Source organism: Humulus lupulus, chromosome 1 (genome assembly GCF_963169125.1).
Source record: "Humulus lupulus chromosome 1, drHumLupu1.1, whole genome shotgun sequence".
Taxonomy (NCBI): Eukaryota; Viridiplantae; Streptophyta; class Magnoliopsida; order Rosales; family Cannabaceae; genus Humulus; species Humulus lupulus.
Window position 1 is genome coordinate 307916109 of NC_084793.1, and position 17788 is coordinate 307933896.

Here is a 17788-nt window from a genome sequence, read left to right on the forward strand (position 1 = left end):
TTTTACTGGTAGGACTCTTCAGTGTTCTCGATCCGTGAACAGTTTTCGGCGCAATTTTTTTTTATGACTGTATATATTGTAGTTTAAGCATTCTACAAATTTTTAGAAAATTTCGAATAGTTTACAGTACCGAAAACTAGGTTCAAACATGTTGCTTTCTATGCCCATAAAAAAAATTAGTCACAGGTGCAACAACATGTTTGAACCTAGTTTTCGGTACTGTAAACTATTAAGAATTTTCTAAAAATCGTGATGATGCTCTAAATAGCTACAATATACACGATCATAAAAAAAATTACGCCGAAATCTGTTTCAAAAGTCGAGAACACTGAGAGTCCCACCGGTAGGGCTTAGACCTTTATGAGAAATTACCTTAATTTATATATATATATATATACATATTAATTTCATTTTATAGATTGTAAGGTTGAACACATATTTACAGTATAGAACTAAATCGGAAAAAGAACGAATATTACAGTTATGAAAAAACAAAGGGCCTTCTATGAAAAAGATTGAACCACAGAAGAACTGGTAACCAATCCAGAGAGAAGGGCCACAAGGAGAGCATTGTTGTAAGTGCTTGGTTCAGTTTGCATGGAATTGTTCCTAACATCAATATATGTCTCATTGAAAAAAGGTCCACCAACAAGTGCACCAACAGCTGCATTTGGATTGGGTTTTGGTGAGTATAGCCATTCAAAGCCATCTTTGCATCCAGTTTTTGCATCAACTGGAATTGAAGACCCCCTGTGATGGACATATTGAGGGTAGCTACTACCATATCCAACAAGATAGCTCATCTCCATGGGATTTTGGCCCAACACATAATCTACCTGAAAGGATTTGATTGCACTTATCATCACAATAAACATAAATTATATGAGTATAGCAGCAGCTGCAGCTCATTGCCAATGAATCAGTTCACTATTTGAACCGGTTTGGATCGGATAATACCTGTGAAGACTATAAGGTTCTTGATAACCATGTTAAGAATCATGGTTTTATCTTAAAACCAGTTCATTAACTATTTGGATCAATTTAGATCGGATAATCAATGCTAGGACTATAAAGCTCTTGATGCCATGTTGGTAAGAATCATCGGATTTCATCCCAAAATCATTATAAACGATCAATATGTGGAACATTATACTCTATTGTGTTGTACCTGTGACATGGCAAATTTGCGGAGATCTTCTGGCTTGAATGATTTGCCATCACAATAGAGCGTTTCTGTCTGGGATGTGAGCATGTAATCACTGTAAAGCACAGCTAGGAATGCAGAAGCCATGGAGTGTTGTAGACAATGCCACTCTATCACCCAAATCAAACCATCTGCATCAAAGTACTAAATTAACTTGGCCCTATTGAGATGCCTTGATCATTTACTTTATCTTAGAGAAGGAGGATTAGTTATTTATCAACATAAAAAGAACCTTACTTTCTGTTCTGCTGGATGTGGATGTTGGTGAATCAGGTAGAAGTCCACACATGACTATTTCTGCAGTCTTTCTGTACATCTGGAGATTAATGTTCTCTGCAACTGAGATTCCTTTAGCACCAAAAAAACTGATTCTGGACAGCAGAACCTGCTCCAAAATGCAATATTCTTAACCATAAACACCTTTTACTTTCATATGATTAAGCCATAAACAATAACCAATTCCACTCTTTTCTCAACCACAATCCCAATCCAACACATATAATAAGAATCAATCAAACAAACAAAGAGCACCTGAGTTCCAGCATGCTTATCATCCCAGCTAAACCAACTTGAACTTCCCCAATTAGCAAATGCTTGCCCATTTAGTTCAGTTACATAACTGAGATATGACTCGTCTCTAGTTGCATGGTATAACCAGGCTGCCGCCCACAATAGCTCGTCGCCATAACCCGTTGAGTTGTAGAACTCCTGCACTTGGGGGATGCTCACACTGTATGAACCTCGATAAGTATCAGCAAAAGTAAAGAGCTGCTGGGCATGCATGAGAAGCAGGTTAGAGTAAGACGAGTTAATTTTCTTGAAAACAAGAGAAGCTGATGCCATAGCTGCTGCAGTTTCTGCTGCAACTTCTGTTCCTTGGAAAGATGTGTTGATTTGTATGATGGGTCTTTTCTCTGTCATGGCTTCCGGTCTTTGCCAACACTTGTGGTCCAATCTAGGATCACCTACCTTTACCATACATAAAAAAGAACACTAAAATTAGCGTTATCTTTTCTCATGAACAGTGATGGAACTGATTTCTGAACATAAAATCTTCTATCCAATTATAGTGTCTCCCTTGATGAAAAAGCTAATGACAAACCTGAATATAGAGCACATTGGGAGAAGGATGAGCATTGATAAGGTAATCAGTGATCCACTTAAGCGAGTTTTGAGCATAACCCAGTTGCTTCACCGAGTTCATTTGGTCCCCATATTCAAGAATAGCCCAAGACAAAATCGTTGCCGTAAAAGCCATAGGGAACCCAAACTTAACAAGATCACCAGCATCGTACATTCCCTTAGACAAATCCAAATCCTCCTCACTCCCATCTTGTAGCCCTGAATCACCTCTCCACCAAATCCTGTTATTCTCAAGCTTACCAGCTACAAAAACATTACTCAAACGTTAAAAAAAATTAAAGGTAATGTTAGTGCTGTGTGTGTATTATGTATATCTTTACTTACATTTTTGAATATCGAAGAATTGCATAGCCATTTCAAGAGCGTTTGCATATTCGGTAACGATTGGACCCGGGTGATCCGGTACGCCGCCACTTGGCTTGGAGTGTTTGAAATTATCCAGAAGAGTGAGCGCAGCCGCCGCGAACACCATAGCTGCTAGCACCAGCACCAGTAGCCACCATAGCCAGCCCTTGGACTTGGTTTGGTCCTCCTTCTGAGCTTCCATACCCATTACGTTTGTCCCGAGTTTTGCTATATCTCATACGAATTTCATGCACCGAATGAAAAGTTTCGAACGCAAAGTTCTCTGACACATTTCAACAAACACCTTCGTTTCGTTCCTGGTTAAATAGTTAAAGTTTAATTCTATGAAAATTTTAGTAATCATAAACTCCAACTGAAAAAGTACACTGGTTTAGATATCGGAATATTTTGGAGCCAAAACTTAGGAATGTTAGTCAATGACAGGAATGCCCTTGTATACCTTATCGTTTTTACGACGAGTTTGCGGCCTTGTAAAGGGGTAAAATTGGAAGATCGTAATACGGCCAAGAAATTATATCGTCATGGGCTGTCAATGTCGTTTTAGTAGTTACTAATTTGACGAAACGGCAGATCTGGTTTGTCGTTTCTACTAAACCCGGTTGTAGAAGAAATAGTTGTGCTATTTGGAGTTTTCTCTTTTTAACTTGATCAAGGATTGGGTCGTATACCGTTCAGATGTTGCCACGTGCCGTCATTTGCATGTCGTTTATATTGATCACCCATTTTTTTACCTTTGATTTATTTATTAGCAGAGAAAATTAAATAAATAAATGTTTTACATTTTTAACAAAGTTTTGATTTTTTTTTTCTAAAGTAAAAGCATTTGCATTGTAATTATCGTCATTTTATGCTACTGTCATTGAGGTCTCACTTACTAATTATTATTATTATTATTATTATTAAATTTGATCAAATTTATAAGTGGATCTTTTGAAGTTAAACACACCTCTCAATTCCTAAATAGTTAGTAAACTTAGTTTATTCTCTTCTTGTATTTGTATGGGTAAGCTTTGTTTGATTCAATCCCGTTATACTCTGCAAAGTCCATTTCCAACCAAAAATACAAATTTTCAATAAAATGCGATTTTTGTTCTAAATAAAAAGAGTTATAATAGTTATTTAGTTAAAATATAGCTCAGAACTCTTAAAATGCATATTTATTGGATGAGCTATAATACTTTAATATATTGAGTAATGATATGTGCACACACAAATTACACTCAAATATTACACACATTTATATAATAAGTCATTTTTACTTAGTGGGATCCATTTTAAATAGATATGACTGGTTGAAAAAAGTTACCACATAAGCAGAGCCGGCCCTGAAAAAAAATGGGTCTAAAACGGTTTTAATAAATTTGAAAAAAATGGGTCATTTTGTATATGTAATTTTTTTATGTAATTTTAAATAAAATAAAATTAATATTTAATCATTTTAAAAAATGGGCCCTGGTAGGGATGGGCCCTAGGCACGGGCCTAGCCCGCCTATTGCCAGGGCCGGACGTGCACATTAGTGTATATAATGTTTTGGTATAATTTGTGTGTGCACATATCATTAGTACCTCATAAATAGTACATCTCCACGTATAGCCAAAATTTAAGCTCCTTAAAAAATATATTAATATTTTTTTCTTTATTTCACCATATATATATATAGATTACATATTTATTATTCACTCACTCACTCTCTTTCTTTCTTTATCTCTCTCCATATATTTGGATATATATAAATATATATTATATGTTTTTTTTCATATATACAAATATATTATATATTTCTCTATATGAATAGGACACATTAAAAAATAATTTCTAATATATTATTATTTTTTAATTTAATTTGACTACCAATTGCATATACTTTATGTAATATATATAAATATTTTATATTATGATAATATTACAATATTAATGGTTTAATAAAATATAGATAAATATTATAAATATTAAAAAAATAATGATATTAATTATTAAGAGTTAAAGAAATTATTAAAAATTAATAAAATATATTTAAAATATAATATTGAAAAGGTATAGAAAAATTGATGTATGATGTAAAGTAAAAATAAGTAAAATAGATAAAGTAGTGTTTGGAGTAAATATTTTGAAAGCTCTAAAAAAATGCATTTTTGAAATAAAGTTGTCGTTTATGAGAATTTTCTCGTATTCATAAAAATGTGGATAATATTGTCAGTTTTAATAATGAATTATTGCCGTTTTCACGAGAAATGTCGTTTTCCAATGATATTATTGTTTCCTAGAATATTGTCGTTTTTATAAAATAATATCGTTTTCTAATATACTTGTCGTTTTTATAAAATATTATCGTTTTGAATAAATTATCGCTTTCGACAATATTTGTCGTTTTATAAAATTGTCGTTTTCCAATTATATTGTCGTTTTTATAAAATGGTGGCGTTTAATAGGAAATTGACGTTTTCCAAGAATTTCAACCAATTAGAAGACTGGGGTAAAACCATACAAGTATTGCCTTCGAAACCCTCCTCTTCTCCCTCCCTTCAACGTCACCGGAGTCATAACCTGAGCTCGGCAGCAACAACTTCTCCGGTGGATGCTACTACGCAAATAGGGCACTTGAACTTCTCTCTCTAGCCGTGCTCGTTAGGTACGGCCGACTATATACATATATAGATCAATAGATATATATATTTTGCGAAAAAGTAGAATCAGCTGATAAAAAAATGGGAGAAGGGAGAGAAGGGGACTGGGAATGTAGCGGATGCCGGAACAGGAACTACGCTTTCAGGTCTTTCTGCAATAGGTGTAAGCAGCCTCGTATTCTCGTCGATAATAAGACCCCGGCTGATTCCAAATGGCTCCCTCGAATCGGCGATTGGATCTGCTCCGGTTAGTCATTACCGTACTTTTCCTTTTTCTCTATCTGGGTTTTATGTATTCATTGATTTTTTTTTTGGGTGTTTGTTATTTAAATTTGTTGGATTTCTTTGCCCTGAATTTAGAGTTGGTGGCATTTTCTCGGTGTCCAAACAGGGGATTTTTTTTTCTTCCCTTTTTGTATGGGTTCACGTGTGATGCTATGTTGAGTTAGTAACTACTTAGTTCTTTGCTGTTTAGAATATGAGATGTGCTGAATCAAGTTTTGCTTGATGGTTTGTACATGTTTTGTATGAAAGCTAAACTGGTTAGATAATAGATTTTTTACTTGAGATGTTACCATCACCATTCTATTTTTTTGGGTTATGTTTACTAGATGAACAACTCAAATGCTATGGAAGTATAGTTTCACTTGTGCTATTTTTCCTTAGCATCCTATTGATTTATTGGTCAGAATTATTATTGCACTATTACGCAAGAAGCTCGATCATAATTTTTTTTACATATATACCTTTATATAAATATTTCTCTTGTTTCCTTTGTTGCTTGTTGTTGGTTTTGATTTTCTATTTACAATTAAGTGAAAGAAGGCATTATATAATGCTACAAGTTGCCCATTCATATGAATTCAATTGTTGAGTTTAGGAACTTGCTATCAATTAGGTTGAGTGGTTTGTGTTTTTTGTATTGTGTTTTGGTTGGGATGGACTGGTTGGTGTGCGTAATGCGTGTACTTGGGCTTCCTTTCCTTCTTCCTGGCTGCATTCTGGGTTGGGTTTGCATGGCAATGGATCAATAGGTTGCACTAACAACAATTATGCATCAAGAGAAAAGTGCAAAAAGTGCGGGCAACCAAAGGAGGTAGCAGCAATGCCAGCGATTGCAATGCCTGGAGCTTCTCTCCCAACTTATTCGCATTATTTTGCCAGGGTCCAAGGAGGAGCAGAGCAAAAAATGAATGTTGGATTAATAGGAAATGGTGCTTTTCAACAGTCTCTTCCTCTGGCCTCTAGCTGGCCTGTAGCAGGGCCTGACAAGTTTGGAGTTCAGCCAGCTAGTACTTGGCCCTTTGGTGGAAATCCTAATTCTGGAATTCCATATGCAAATCCTACGAATCAGCTTCTTTCAGTTCCCAAAGGATGGCGCAATGGTGATTGGTTATGTAGCTGTGGTTTCCATAATTACTCTTCCCGTGCACAGGTGTGGTGATGCTGCCTGGTATTCTTGTTTCTAAAAGTCTTCTCCTTCATTTTGACAAGTCATTATCTTAGCTATCTAAAGTAGTTTTGGTTTTATTGCAGTGCAAAAAATGCAATGCTTTTCCACCAGGTTTGTTCCTTGACAAGTCATTAGTGTTTTCAGTCTCATTATTTACTGCTTAGAGATAATTAAATGCTATGAATGACTAGTTTTCTGTATTAACTTTCACCTCTCTTTTGTAATTATACAGCACTTGGAACAAAGCGCTTAGCTTCTGAGGAGTTTGTGCATGACTGGGACAACAAGAGGTTAAACATAGGACTTGTGAGGACTTTACCACTCCTATTATATTAATTCTAATTAACATTAATGATGCCATACAAATCTTATTTTTTTCTAATTCATTTACACTGGATTGCAGACACACGGCCAACTTCGATTCCCAGGTTTCGAGCCTCTGGTGGGTGCTATTGGTGACTCAAATCCTATAGCATACACTTCCTATCCCAATGTAAATTTTGATGTGGCTTCAAGTTTGCAAGTTCCTATGCACTTGCCGCACCAAGCAACTGCTCCTACACTACTTGGTAAAGGGTAAGTTCGGATTCAGTTATCGCTTTTACCATTTACATATACATCCCATAAATCTTGGACTCAAATTAGGTAAAAGGGTTGCTTCATAATGATGGCTTCATTACTATTATTTTCATGGCAGTGCAAAGCAATGGCGAGAAGGCGATTGGATGTGCAAAAGTTGCAACAATCATAATTATGCATCTCGATCACAATGCAATAGGTTAGTAGTAGTACTACTTACTACTTAGTATCTACGTTTTCTTCAAGACTTTGATTGCCACTTAAACTTATTGTTTACTTCATTCTGAAGATTGATTGTGCTCATTCTGTTGTGCATTAGCTAGTCACTTTTTGTATGGCTGTGATCATCTGATAATCATTGCTGAATCTATACATATCAATACATCAATATCACAAAATCAGTTCAATTCTCTCTTCTATAAATATGTCAATGGTTGTTAACTCATCATAAATGTATGCTTTATTTGGTAACATGATGGCAATATTTTCACTCCAAATGTTTGCTATCAATGGCTGCCATGCATCAATCTTGGATCATTATCGACTCTTTGATACCTTGTCTTATGCAGATGCCAAACCGAAAGAGATGGAGTTTCGCAGCCCGTCGATGCCAGTTAACTCCACCCCGACCCCGCCCCCGCCCCTGCCCCCTCGTAGATTGTATAATTGGTGTGAACTGTGATAATAAGATAAGTAGAAGCTATGTAATGATCCCAATGAAATAGTCCTAGAATTAGGGAGCAATGTCATCTCCAATTTTAAGCCGCCATAAGATTTCATCAAACATTCAGTAAGTTTATTGTAATTTGCGCCTCGGCGCAGCTCAAATGGTCAGAAATGTGGTGTGGTTTGAGATTTTACGATCCATAGTTTTCTTGTCCCCAAATATTGTAGGTCAAAGGGGCGAAATCTATTTTCAAAAAATATTTATTATAATTTACAATGTGATATTAAAAGCGTGGGTGTGTATTATTTTTCATTTGTCAAAGGCTAACAAGTAAGTCTCTGTGTGTGGAATTGAAAGTGTTCATAAATTATATATGAGAGTTGCTATTTGGTATTTTAAGAGGTACAATAATACATTAATTGTTTAGTAATATTCTATAATTTTTATTAAATTTAAATAAGTAGAATTCGATATTGTATTGTATAATGATGTTGTTCCTTAGCAATTGTCATTACTCATTATATACGAAGCTCATAAAGAATTGCAAATTTACCAATTTGGTTTGATTGTAACTTTTGGTATAAATACAAGTGTGTGAAACGTTAATGAAATCTGATATAAGTTGAAGAGAACAACACAGTAAGTGAGTTTACACGAGTTAACCGAGTTCATAATCTTCGTATCAGATTCAAGAAAAAGATCCACAAGGATCGAGACCCTGAGATTATCATCAATGGTGATCATCAAGATCCCTTGAACAAGTTACCAGGAGAAAGAGGAGCAGAATCCAACTGGTAAAGATTGAGCGACGGTCCAACAAACCGGAACAGAATCCATCCTCCGATGACGATGAAGATCGAAGCGTAAGCAAACTTGTTTAGCCAGAACAACGCTCCTTTCTCTCCAACGTAGAGCTCCCACGCCTTCTCCGCAAAGCTCATCTCTTCCCACTTCTTCACCGGAGGAGCAGGCTTCGTCTTCGTCGCCGCCTTTCCAAACCTCTCTTCGTCACCACCTTCCTCGCGCAGCTTCTTCAACTGCCTTCTCGACGATCGCCTTCGGAATCTCACCTCGACGGTTTCCGGAGGCGGTGTTATTTGCGAGCTCTGCGACGGTGCGCGGTCGCTCGCCGGACTGGTGTCGTCGGAGCTGGAGGCATGGATGGGACTGAATTTGAGTGTCCGGCGAGTGAGATGTGAGAATAATCGGTGGTTTGGGAGAGATAAGGTGGTCGGTAATGGCGGAGCTCGGGTGAGAGAATTGAGGAGTTTGGCCTCCATTGTTGAGTGAGTGGAGATGAATGGTTGGATTTCGCTCTATCCTTTTTCTTCGGTTTTTGTTCATCTTCTCTTCTTTGACGGTTAGTTATTAACGGTAACGGACCTGGAAATCCTTTCGCTTCTATTTTCAATTCTTCCGTTAAGTTAGCAGTTAGACTCTATTGGGCCTCAATATAGAAGAGTCGGCCCTTTATACTCTACTGTGCTTATATACAAAAGAGATTTTTTTACTAGTTTACCGTTGTAATTTATTTTTTAAAAATATACATTCAAATTTTAAAAAATACGATTTTTTTAATTTTATAATTACGAAAAATACAATTTTTTAAAAAAATAACTAAAAAACAACTCACTTTACCAATAAAAATAATATATATTATAACAATAAAACATTAACTCAAAAAAAACCTAAAAATAACTAAAAAAAACTACACAATAAAAGATAAAACTGTAAAAAAGTTTCTTAAAACCATAAAATTGAAAGAAAAAAAAATGTTTGACCGTAAAAATTAGTATTTTATATAAAAATCTTTGTATAAAATTATCTGCTTCAGGCGCCCGACGGTTAACTACTCCAATATTAAACGGTGCCTTTTATCTTTTTTTTAAAGAAATTAATAAGCTTCAAAAAGGAAACTTTGAAGACCAAACTTTTGGGTGTTTCGATGGTAAATAATAAAATGTGAAACCTGGATTTTATATATTCTCAAATGAAGTGCTAAAATATAGTAGAGCAGAAATTAGATTTTGTATCCATTTTAAATGATCCACTTTAATTTTTATCCACTATTTTTAATTCTTATTTTAGTACTCAAATTTTTAATTGATGTACCTATTATACCCCTTCAATTACATGTTTTTTTTTTCTTCTTAAACACATTACAATTAGAATGTATTTCCAATTTAACTAAAATATGACACATATAATACACATTACAACAACACTTAGAATCATGTGCTCAAATAAAGGTAATTTGGGAAATCTCATAATAATAATGGGTAAAGTTCAACTAAATATATTTAGTGTCTAATTTTAGTTAACTACTCCTAAAAATGGGTAATTCTCAACTTTCCCCTAAAATATAGCATACTTCAAAGAAGATATTTTCTATTAGCATGTTAAAAGCTTATCTAAATTTAGGTTGTGTTTGATGTATTGTACTATTGCATGTTATATTGGATAGTATTATATTAAATTGTATTGTATAAAATATTTTTATATAATATTATATTTGATATTGACTTGTATTAAAATGCTATATATTTATATATAAATACAATATCAAGTATAATACTATATAAAAATATGTTATATCATACTAAACAATACAATTCGGTATAACACGTGGTGCCAATCGTAAGATCATAATATAGCACGATATGAATTTTGATCAACAATAAATAATTATTTTTTTATTTACTATTTTATCATTAATTATTATTTTTTGTATAAAATTTATTATTAGCATTAAATGTAGACTTTTAAACTTCTTAAAAATAAAATTATTACCGTTGAAAAAATTAAAAAGAAAATTATAATTTTTTATATTTTCAATAAATAATAAAAAGTTAATAGTTTAAGATCCGCTAAACATCTATATCCATTGGAGCACAATAGTAAAAGTTGTGCCAATATGTTATTTATTAACTTTTTATGCTAAATTTAGCACTATTTTTATTATCTTGTATTAGTGATGGTCTTGCATTCTAATTTAAGTAAGACTATGTTGACCGCGTTTTTGGCCAACGACGTGTAGACATCAAAAATGACAAAAACCTTCAAGAGAAATAAACGACACAGACGATTTTATAGTGGTTCAACCCCAATGTGTTGGTAATAGCCTAATCCACTTAGAGTTGATATTATAGGTCTGCACTCAAGATCATATGAACCTGAGTCAACTGAGTTTCTTCAGTACAGATTACAAGAATACAAGAATTTTCTCAAATACAAATACTCTCTCTCTCTCTAGAAAATTAGAATTCGGATCAAAAGTTCAAAAAGTCATCTTTATGATGCCATAAGCTTTGTATTTATAGGCTCAGGATCGTACAGATGGTATCCCCCCATCATCGGGATATTTTGTTATTCTCATTATATTTAATTTACAATAATATTCAAAATATAACAGTATACTATATTCGTGGGATAAATGAGAGATTCCCGCGCAAGCCAAGACCGATTCTTGTTGAAGCTGTTTCTGGGATCTCTTGCGCAGCTTTGCTCTATCTAGTCGATTCATATCTCATTCAAGCTGGTCGACCACACCTTGATTGGGCAGACACGCACCTAACTGGGCAGACATGCACTTGGCTGGTCGGACATGGTCATGATTGGTCGATCAAGGTCATGCCTGGGCAAACAAACACATGACTGGTCGGACATGGTCATGCCTGGGCAGACAAACACATGACTGGTCGGACATGGTCATGCCCGGGCAGACAAACACATGACTGGTCGGACATGGTCATGCCCGGGCAGACAAACACATGACTGGCCAGTCAAAAATTCTTCACTGGTCTACCGGGTCACTCCTAGGGGTGAGCATTGGGCGGGTTGGTCAGGTTACAAGGAATTTTTACCTGTCCAATGTCATAATCGGGTTAGCAAAAATGACCCGTAACTTGCCCAATTAAGAAATTTTTTTTTTTAAACCGTCCAATAATTTGGGCGGGTTGGTCGGGTTAACCCACCCAAACCGAAATGGGATTTTTTGGGGCGGGTTGGGCGAGGGTCGGGTTGGTCGGGTTGGACGGGTCAACCCGCCCAAACAAATATATATTTTTTTAATTTTTGTAATTTTTTTCTTTTAAATACTAATACTAATAGTGTGAAATTTATCTTTTTTAACTTAAAACAATATTTTAAATTTATAGTAAAAAAATAAAACAAAACTTAATTAATTTATATATATAATGCTTAATTGGGCGGGTTGGGTTATATTGGGCGGGTTGGGTTATATTTTCAACCCCCCCAATGAAACAATTGAGCGGTTTAAATTTTGGTCGGTTTATTCGGGTTGTGTTTTTTGGCGATTTTTTCGGGTTGGTTTGGGCGGATTATTCGGGTTGGGCGGGTTGTAAAATTTTTTGCACAGCCCTAGTTACTCCTAAGCCAGATCACCCAACCATTCCTTGCCATTTGTCATTTCTATTCCACGTCATCGAACTCCAATTTTTGGGGATAACATTTGCCCCCAAGTTTATTATATGATATACTCACATAATAAACTTTTCTTCTAGCAAAAATGCTTTTGAGGTCATCTAAAAGCTTCCATTTGGCCGATAACTTTCACGCTTGTAATGAACCCACGATCGAACTTGTCTTTTGATCTTGTTGTTGTGTATTTTGGAATTTAGGGCTTTTGCTTTTCGGAATAGGTTTAGGGGTAAGGCCGATTGGCCATTGCTCTTTCTTTGCTTTTGAATATTTTGATCTGATCGGATGCCTAAGCATGGGCTCGAACTAGGACCCTCGGCACCTCGGACATGCACCCTCGGATGCTTGAGCTGCTCGGACTAGATCCCTCGGAGCCCTTGGACACGCACCCTCGGACACCAGGTGTCCGGTCGGACACCCACGCACACACGCCATGGGTGCTGGGCTCTTTGGACAGCCCCTTAGGCTCCTCGGACACAAGCTCTTCGGACAGTAGTGTCTGCTCAGACACCACACAACTCCTCGGGTGTCTCGGCACCCTTTGGCTCCTCGGACACAAGGTGTGCAGCTCCTCGGACCAGGCACACAGCTCGGATGAGGCGCAGCTCCTCAGACCCCAGGCGCGCATCTCCTCGGACCAAGCGCACAGCTCCGAGCAGACACCACACACTGCTCCTCGGACAGCTGCCCACACTTTAGGCACCTTGTTAGAATTTCCCAAAAGCATTTTGAGAGATCGATTTCTCTCAATCAATCTTGGGAAAAATTGACTTCTCTTCTCAAAAACATTTTTTCGCTATGTAGTATTTACTTTGCACGCATTTGTTCGTGTTTGTTTGATTCACTCCAGGGACTCATCGTTGTTAGTCATGCCCAACAATAAAGTTTCCTACTCGACCAGTGATACATGCTCAGCTGACTAGGGAAGTTGTATCTGTTCTCCCGACTAGGAAAACTTTGCACTTGATCAGCTAAACTTTGTACCTGGCCAGTAGTTTACTCTTTTTTCTTGCGAAGACAACTGTTGCTTAGTAGCTTTGATATTTTTCTCGTACAGCCGAGCTGTTGGCATTTATACTTTACTTTTCTTTGTTAACTTAAAACATTCTAAGTCTTTTTAGACTTAAAAAGTTATAAGTTTTTTGTGAATAGTAAAGTCACTCTGATGTATGCCTTATATTTTCGCATGAGTACTTAGTTTTCTAACTTAGAAATTTTAGACATTTCATAAGTCCATACTAAGTATACTTTCTCACACTCTTATTGCTCTAACATTTTATGAGCATAATGTTTATTGTCACACGAATATATGCTCCTAACTTGAAATTTTAAAAATTTCAAGTTACTTAAGCTTTGTCAAACAAGTTAGCTTAATGACCTTTTTGGACTTCGAAAATTTACAAGTCAGCCTAAAAACAGATATATTAACTCGTGCTCTTATTGCCTGTGTTAAATTATATACCAGTATACCCCATGTGCCCCCCACGTGATCGAGGGTTGAAAGATCCTTAGTCACTTGCTACTTGACTGAATCTGTTCGAGCAATTAATTACTCGTGAAACACATAGAATATATGGAAAATATTCGAGCAGTTGAACACTGCTTGAACGTATCAACCAGTTGAACACTGTCCGATTTTACCGACCAGTTGAACATTGCTCAGATAACTAACACACATGCATATTTGTAGCAAGAATCGACCACGCTGCGCGCAGTCTCTTTTATTACTCGTAAATTAAAAAGGACAAAACATGTCTAATAACGAGTCTTAACCAACCAAAATTGTTCGAAAATAAAATGACTGGTTAGCAAATAACCAGCTCATAAACCAAACTTAAATAACAAGTCTAACAACTCAAAATCAAGCTACCACTCTGAAAGCGGTATTTAGAAATAATATATTCACAGACGTTCACCGTTCCAGTGGCTCCTGATCCTAGGACTCCCGCTCAGCATACTTCTCCTTTGCTTCGTTGCTTTCCTCAGCCAAGTGTGGACCTCCACATATAGTGTGTAAGGTAAAGTCCACAGGTCCAGGCTGCAAGGGTGGAGATCTTTGTCGCTTGAAACCAGGATTGCTGCTACCTCCTTCTCCTTGGGGTGTCTCTGCCCGATACTTCCTCAACTTGCCCAACCGAAGAAGAAATTCTATCTCGTCCTTGAGGTGATTGCATTCATTCATGTCGTGACCATAATCTCCATGGAAACGACAAAACTTATTCATATATCTCTTCCTCATCTCTTTCTTGATGGGTGGAGGTTTCTTATAGGGAACCTCTTCATGACTAGCAAGATATATTTCCGCTCGGCTAGCCGAGAGAGTGGTGTAGTTAGTGAATTGAGGCTCATACTTGGTTGGCTTTTCACTTGAATTCAACTTTGCTTTCTTTTCCTCATGGTGGTCAGACCCGTTATTTCCACGTTTCCTTCCACCAGAGTCAATTGATCCGCCCGGATTGTTTATGCCATTCTCATATTTCTCTATTGCATCATCCAATTTCATATACTTGTCCGCCCGGTCAAGAAATTGTTGAAGTGTTGAAATTGGATTTCTATGTATACTGTCCCACAAAGGGCTCTGATAAGTTATCCCAGCAGATATGGCAACCATCTTCCCCTCGTCTCCTACAGCAGTTGCTTTATTGGCTTCTCTCATGAATCTCTGTATATAGTTCTTTAGAGACTCATCTTTTCCTTGTTTGATATCTGCCAAGTGGTTGGCATAAACTAGTGGAGTCCGGGCAGTGTTGAATTGTCTACAAAACTCCTTCCTGAATGCTTCCCAAGAGGTAATGGAGTTTGGCTTAAACTTCCAATACCATTCCTGGGCAGTATCCGATAATGTAGTCGGGAAAACTCTACACCGATAATCGTCACTTACTCCGAGCAATTTCATCTGGTCCTCGAATTTCCCAACATGTCTGATGGGATCTATCTTTTCTGTATATACTGGTAGAACAGGTGCTTTATATTTTGCCGATGGCTGGGCTGCTCTAATCCGAGCACAAAATGGGCTGCCACTCCGGTGGTCTATCGCGTCTATCTCGGAAGGTCGTTTTGACAAACCTAGCACTGCAGCTGTTAGCATGTCAAGCTGGGCTTGGATGGCTGGTGCAACTGATGAAGTTCCAAGATCTTGACCGCCTGGTCAGGCATTTCCATCTGGCGCGCTGTCGTCAAGTATTTCTACTTGACTGGCAGGGCGGTCCAGATTTTGCCCTTCGACCGGGACGGTCCTCCTCTTGTTGGTGATAACGTCCCTCAGATCCTTCTGGGAAGCATGCTCTCCTGCCCGATCAAACACCGTACTTTTTGATTTTTCAAATGGCTTACTACGCGGGACTTGCTCTCTCCCACTACGTTGTTGGCCGAGGTGCAGTGGAGGCCTTTCGGTACGCCCCGGGCAGTCTTTTCCTCCTTGTTGGTCATTGCCCTCTGTTGACTGTGTTTTTAGCCAACGACGTGAGAACGCCAATAACGAAAAACCTTCAAGAGAATTTAAACGACACAGACAGTTTTATCAAGAAAAGTAAATAACACACAAGATTTTTATAGTGGTTCAGCCCCGTTCAGTCGGTAATAGCCTAATCCACTTAGAGATTTTATTACTTTATCTACACTCAAGATCAGATGAACCAGTGTCAACTGAGTTTCTTCAATGTAAATTTTCAGGAATACAAAAAAGGGTTCTCTCTCAAGGAAAACACACTTTCTCTCTCTAGAACTCAGACCAAATCTCAAATTGCCAAAAAGTCCTTTTCTGATCCCATTAACCCTCTATTTATAGGCTTGGGATCCTAAAATGATATCCCCTAGAATCGGGATATTCTATTATTTATATTATATTTAAATTACACAAAATATTCAAAATACAACAGATTCTTCAATTTGAGTGAGGAATGAGAGATTCCTGTGATGCCCAGACCGATTCTTGCTGAAGCCATTTCTGGGAAGTTGACGTAGTCTGGTCGAACACATGTATGTTGGATACATAAGTGCTGGTCGGACATATGCATGATGGACACATACATATGGACCATACCCCTTGGACTCCCCTCGGACCAAGGTTCGAGCCACATTCTCCTTGGCTCTCCTCGGATCAAGGTCCGAACACATGCATTGGCTCTCCTCAGATCATGGTCCGAGCCACACTTTCCTAGGCTCCCCTCAGACCAAGGTTCGAGCCACACCACATGGGGCTTCTCCTCGGATCATGGTCCGACCGAACTTCTTGTGCACTTTCCCTAGGCTCTCCTCGGACTAAGGTCCGAGCCACACCTCATGGGGCTTCTCCTCGGATCACGGTCCGATCGGACCTCTTGGAGTGCCTTCCTCGGACCAAGGTCCGAGCACATCACTTGCGCCCCTCCTCGGACTATGGTCCGAGCCCATCTTTTAGGGCATTCCTCGGACTAGGGTCCGAGCCCATCACTTGGACTCCTCGGACTAAGGTCCGAGCACACTACTTGGACTCCTCAGAATAAGGTCTGACCGGATCTCTTAGCCCAAGTATTCTCCTTGGGTGTATTTGGCTTGGTTATAACATCTCTCAAGCAGTCCAAACTCTTCACTGATGTATTAGGCTACTGCTAAGCCAGATCACCCAACTAATCCATGCCGCTTGTCAATTTTATTGCCACATCATCATTTTCAAATTTTGGGATAACATTTGCCCCCCAAGTTTATTATATGATACATTCACATAATAAACTTTTTCTCCACAGTTGACGGCACTATAAAAAATAACTGTTCATCTCCATGCAGCAGACCACAACTTATAGGCCACAATCACTGCAAAAAACTGCCCATGATCGTGGGGAGAAAAAATAGTCCCGGAATGCCAAGGGTCCAAAAATAAATAATAACTCCCACTTTTTTCCTTTAAATAATCCCTACTCTTACACATTTTTCTTCACATAAGCAAATCACATTTTTTAAAAAACCCTCCTTTTTCTTTCTTCTCTCTTGGCCGAACCCCTAAGCTTCTCCTTCCCTTTGGCCGTATCTCCAAGGAGTTTCAAGGGAAGCACTCCATTTCTTCAAGAAAACTCCAAGCAAGTCAAAGGTTCTCCAATCTTGGGTAAGTCTTCTTCTCCATGCTTGTTATTATTTTTTTAAAAAAAATTCCATGAAAAACCCATGCCATGGCCGAAACCCCATTGATAGCTTTGTTTGTTGAGTTTGTTCATGAATCTCATAAGAATGCTTGTATAATGTGTTGGGTGGCTGTTTTGATGATGTTTATGCTATGGGTAACCCAAAATTTTCCTCAATTTCATAGGACTTTTAAGAAAAATAGGTTAATTTATCA

The 17788-nt window shown here is 37.5% G+C and overlaps 3 protein-coding genes across 3 annotated transcripts; 1 reads left to right on the top strand and 2 right to left on the bottom strand.

Annotated features, from left to right (window-relative positions):
* Positions 1 to 475: 475 nt before the first annotated feature.
* Positions 476 to 3013, bottom strand: LOC133782213 (endoglucanase 2-like). The gene is made up of 6 exons (XM_062221441.1): positions 2672 to 3013; positions 2307 to 2590; positions 1736 to 2173; positions 1442 to 1589; positions 1169 to 1335; positions 476 to 836 (listed from the first exon to the last, which is right to left on the bottom strand). Exons 1-6 carry the CDS (start codon positions 2898 to 2900, stop codon positions 504 to 506), a joined length of 1599 nt encoding a protein of 532 aa, XP_062077425.1. The 5' UTR covers positions 2901 to 3013; the 3' UTR covers positions 476 to 503.
* A 2157-nt stretch (positions 3014 to 5170) lies between these two features.
* Positions 5171 to 8430, top strand: LOC133812759 (uncharacterized). Its single transcript, XM_062246575.1, has 7 exons — positions 5171 to 5585; positions 6373 to 6773; positions 6875 to 6902; positions 7024 to 7097; positions 7195 to 7367; positions 7489 to 7569; positions 7940 to 8430. Exons 1-7 carry the CDS (start codon positions 5420 to 5422, stop codon positions 7986 to 7988), a joined length of 972 nt encoding a protein of 323 aa, XP_062102559.1. The 5' UTR covers positions 5171 to 5419; the 3' UTR covers positions 7989 to 8430.
* A 202-nt stretch (positions 8431 to 8632) lies between these two features.
* On the bottom strand, positions 8633 to 9344 carry LOC133812760 (uncharacterized). The gene has a single exon (XM_062246576.1). The coding sequence runs from the start codon at positions 9315 to 9317 to the stop codon at positions 8781 to 8783; it is 537 nt and encodes a 178-aa protein (XP_062102560.1). The 5' UTR covers positions 9318 to 9344; the 3' UTR covers positions 8633 to 8780.
* Between the last annotated feature and the right edge of the window lie 8444 nt (positions 9345 to 17788).

Excerpts from the sequence above, each read along its gene's own strand:
- LOC133812760 (XM_062246576.1), bottom strand. The coding sequence starts at position 9,317 with ATGGAGGCCAAACTCCTCAATTCTCTCACCCGAGCTCCGCCATTACCG.
- LOC133782213 (XM_062221441.1), bottom strand. The coding sequence starts at position 2,900 with ATGGGTATGGAAGCTCAGAAGGAGGACCAAACCAAGTCCAAGGGCTGG. Across the intron at positions 2,174-2,306 it reads CCAATGTGCTCTATATTCAG|GTAGGTGATCCTAGATTGGA; the intron begins GTTTGTCATTAG and ends TGTATGGTAAAG. Across the intron at positions 1,336-1,441 it reads CACATCCAGCAGAACAGAAA|ATGGTTTGATTTGGGTGATA; the intron begins GTAAGGTTCTTT and ends ACTTTGATGCAG.
- LOC133812759 (XM_062246575.1), top strand. The coding sequence starts at position 5,420 with ATGGGAGAAGGGAGAGAAGGGGACTGGGAATGTAGCGGATGCCGGAAC. Across the intron at positions 7,098-7,194 it reads AGAGGTTAAACATAGGACTT|ACACACGGCCAACTTCGATT; the intron begins GTGAGGACTTTA and ends ACTGGATTGCAG. Across the intron at positions 7,368-7,488 it reads CCTACACTACTTGGTAAAGG|TGCAAAGCAATGGCGAGAAG; the intron begins GTAAGTTCGGAT and ends TTTTCATGGCAG.